This window comes from Formica exsecta, unplaced genomic scaffold (genome assembly GCF_003651465.1).
Source record: "Formica exsecta isolate Colony F162 unplaced genomic scaffold, ASM365146v1 scaffold274, whole genome shotgun sequence".
Lineage (NCBI taxonomy): Eukaryota > Metazoa > Arthropoda > Insecta > Hymenoptera > Formicidae > Formica > Formica exsecta.
In genome coordinates this window covers 27022-30235 of record NW_021850000.1, presented here as the reverse complement: position 1 = coordinate 30235, position 3214 = coordinate 27022, and the positions used below count along the sequence as shown (strand labels likewise).

Below are 3214 nucleotides of genomic sequence, written 5' to 3'. Positions count from 1 at the left end.
CTAACTTTAGGACGTCTAATTGATTATTTTGTGACCAAAATTTACAATCATTTTGCTACTTGGAATCGAGACCTTTTAAATGTTTAAATCCATTTAAATGTACCATTTTATATAAATGTCTAGAAACTGCTCGATTTCTGTTGTCAATCTGCCGTCAGATTGCGCGCAGGCTCTGCGTGATTTCTGCTGCCAATCTGCTCACATTGCCTGTCAGCAGGCTCTGTCGACAAAACCTGAGCTGAATGTGGTCACAGATGGCTATGGTTTTGGCATGGAAATCTGATTAAATTTGCTGTCAATCTGCGCGCATGCTGCTAGCATTTTGCTATCTGGGAGCTTTCGCTTAGCGAATACGTCATTCTTAATAGAAGATCCATATCTTTGTAATGTGTTTAGAAACCTTCTTCCTGTAGAAACAAATAATACCCGTTCACACGTGCGATCGTCCGGAGAATGCCGCGGTATTAACAAGATGGCAGGAAATAGTTCGTAATGAGACTGATGGTATAATAAAGGATACGTTTGTTTTTATACTGTTACTTCGTGATTACACGTGTCATATCTTATCACATTGCAATGTTATATTTATATGGTAGATTATTCACGTTGCAAGATGACATGGTTAGGTTAGGTAAATATCTTGTAAGTTTACAATGAGAAAAAGAGAGTAATTTACTTATCACAAAGTTCGCATTTTCTTACCATTGCTAATGCGAGCATCAATGCGACTGTTTGCGTAAAAGTATATTGCAGTGGCTTAACATTGCGCCATGGCCTGCATGGAATGTGAGTATTATTGGTAAAATTAATTTTAACTGTATAATTGCTTTGAGATATTGTGGAAACTAAACACATTTTCCATTCATTTTTCATATTAGACTTTATAAACATTATTAAATAAAAAGAAGAACATGTTTTATAATTAAATTGTAGCTCAATGGTAAACAACATTCTTTGAAGCATTGTATTCCTGCCAATGTCGCTGACAGCAATACGTTAATGACGATGCTGTTGTCGATCCAGAAAGTTCTGTGACTTCTTCTTTTTCTACTTATTTATTGGCATACAAATCTAGATTTACCGGCCATCAACAAGTTCTATGACAACAGGTCCCCGGATTCCCAGCAGGCAAGCTACAAGTCACTAGAGGGGAGTTTTTAGTGGGTGAGAGTCCCACATAACCCCGGGGTCAGCTCCGGGGTATGCATAATGCATTTTCTCCTCTCGCCTTGTATGCAAAAAAAATGGTGTTTCCAGGCACACCAATTCTTCGATTAAACCATATCATGTCCGTGAAAGACGCGTTTACAACCTTGTCAAGTTTTCCATTAGGGTAATCACAGACTTCTATATAATATACTAGACTGCTAACAGCGATGTGACAGGGCAGCCATTTACAATTGGGCAGAATATATATATATATATATATATATATATGTACGTAATCACTCAACTATTTTCCGTAAGCTTTGACATGTTCTCTATATGCGCTTCGGGGTTGTACATATGAGAAAAAGTATGCGCTACTCGGTAGCAATTATTCTGAATTCTATCTTGTATATGTCATATATTACGCATTTTTTCGAAATTAAGTACACTTTATACCGCTTTTTTTTGCCACACATGCAAAAAAGGCACATAATTGTCTATTTTATATGCATATTGTGAATGCAAGATGAGATGCTTGTTGACATGATTTTTACGCGATGTAAGATTTTAGGCATTTTAATATCTTACGGTATATCTCGATAAAACTTTGATGTAAAAAAATATTACGTCCATCACAGTCTTACTTGTATATCGAAACGATATCAAAATTACACTGTCATATTAATTCATTTTTGTGTTATTTTTTAACACATACGTGTAATTCGGTGACGGTTTTTGAGCCAATACGTGGCTTCCATTTGCACGTCGTCGAATCATGTAACTTACAATTCCGTCGTGGTTTCTACGGGACTCTGCTCGCCTAGATACGTAAATCCAAGATGCGAGTAATCCTTTCTCTCCCTGAAGGTGACGTTGTCGTTGGACGGACTAGGGCTCAGGAGATCTGCGCCGTGATTGTACAAGGGATTAAGTACCGGCGTCGCGTCGCGATTATTCAAGGTATTTGTGTTGCTCGCACCGTGATTCTTTCGGCCCAGCGTGGATCGCCGCAGGGAATGGATATTGGTGTCGCCGTGATTACCGGCGATGCTGGACGCGCGCGCCGTAGTTGCCGCTTCGGAGCTAACGGGACTTTGTTGGCCTTAAACGAAACACATAAGCTCGCTGTATATACTTGGAATCGTAGCGTAAGCGATGTATACATACATATCGTGCGGGGATAAATCGTCGCTAAAATCCTCTTTGGATAAAATAATTTCGCTTTACGAAATATTGATACAGTTAATATACGAGAAAATAATATATTTTTAAAACTGTGTGCTTTGTCATTTTGACACTTTTTAATACATTGCAATAAATAATGCAAAAAAGGAGATAGATACCAGTTTTTTCTCGCACATAATTTCTTTTATTTAATAACTTGGCGATATAAATTTAGAGATCTTGTATGAATTTTCAGATATTTTTTTTCGAATTACCAGTACTGTCTCCATGATCTTTGGTGATGTAACTGACATTGTCCAGGCTGAACGCGTGATTTTTGTTGCTGAAGTCCAACTGTAAATCATTGCAACTGTCGTTGTCGTCGACCGGCACGCTCATCTGGAGTACCTGCGTCTCGTACTCCTTCAAATTCGGTTCCACATAGACGGGATCATAACGCGGCATTACGTACATGCGTTGCATACGTTCCTTGTACGCTTTGTACCTACGTCACAAGATATTTTCATGAGAAACTCTCTCAAAGGAATTTCATAAACAACCCGGAAAGATTATTCTTACAGCGATCGCAACGTTGAAATAGCAAGTGCTAGGGAAGATAGTCGGAGTGGAAATTGCAATTAAAGCTAATAGAGATAATAAAGAGCTGTATGAATTTGCATCACTCACACTCGACTAGTTGAATGAATATTTATACTCGCGAAGCGACTCTCTCATGCGACTCGTATAATAACAGTTGAGGATCGTAATAATAGCTTAGAATGATATGTATGCATAATAATTAATACAACTGTGCATGGATGCAACAATTTTCATGTTTATCGTATGAAAACATGTAACAAGCATGCAACAGGAATCTACAATATACGTGTATATATATATA

At 37.9% G+C, this 3214-nt stretch overlaps 1 protein-coding gene across 1 annotated transcript in view; it reads right to left on the bottom strand.

The window, feature by feature from the left end:
* Positions 1-1409: 1409 nt before the first annotated feature.
* LOC115237118 (cadherin-99C-like) overlaps positions 1410-3214 on the bottom strand; it is a 3666-nt gene continuing 1861 nt past the window's right edge. Inside the window, exons 2-3 of the mRNA XM_029809972.1 lie at positions 2589-2818; positions 1410-2251 (exon numbers count right to left, since the gene is read on the bottom strand). Of these exons, the coding sequence (XP_029665832.1) occupies positions 1932-2251; positions 2589-2818 (550 nt within the window). The 3' untranslated portion in view covers positions 1410-1931. The remainder of the gene's footprint in view (positions 2252-2588; positions 2819-3214) is intronic.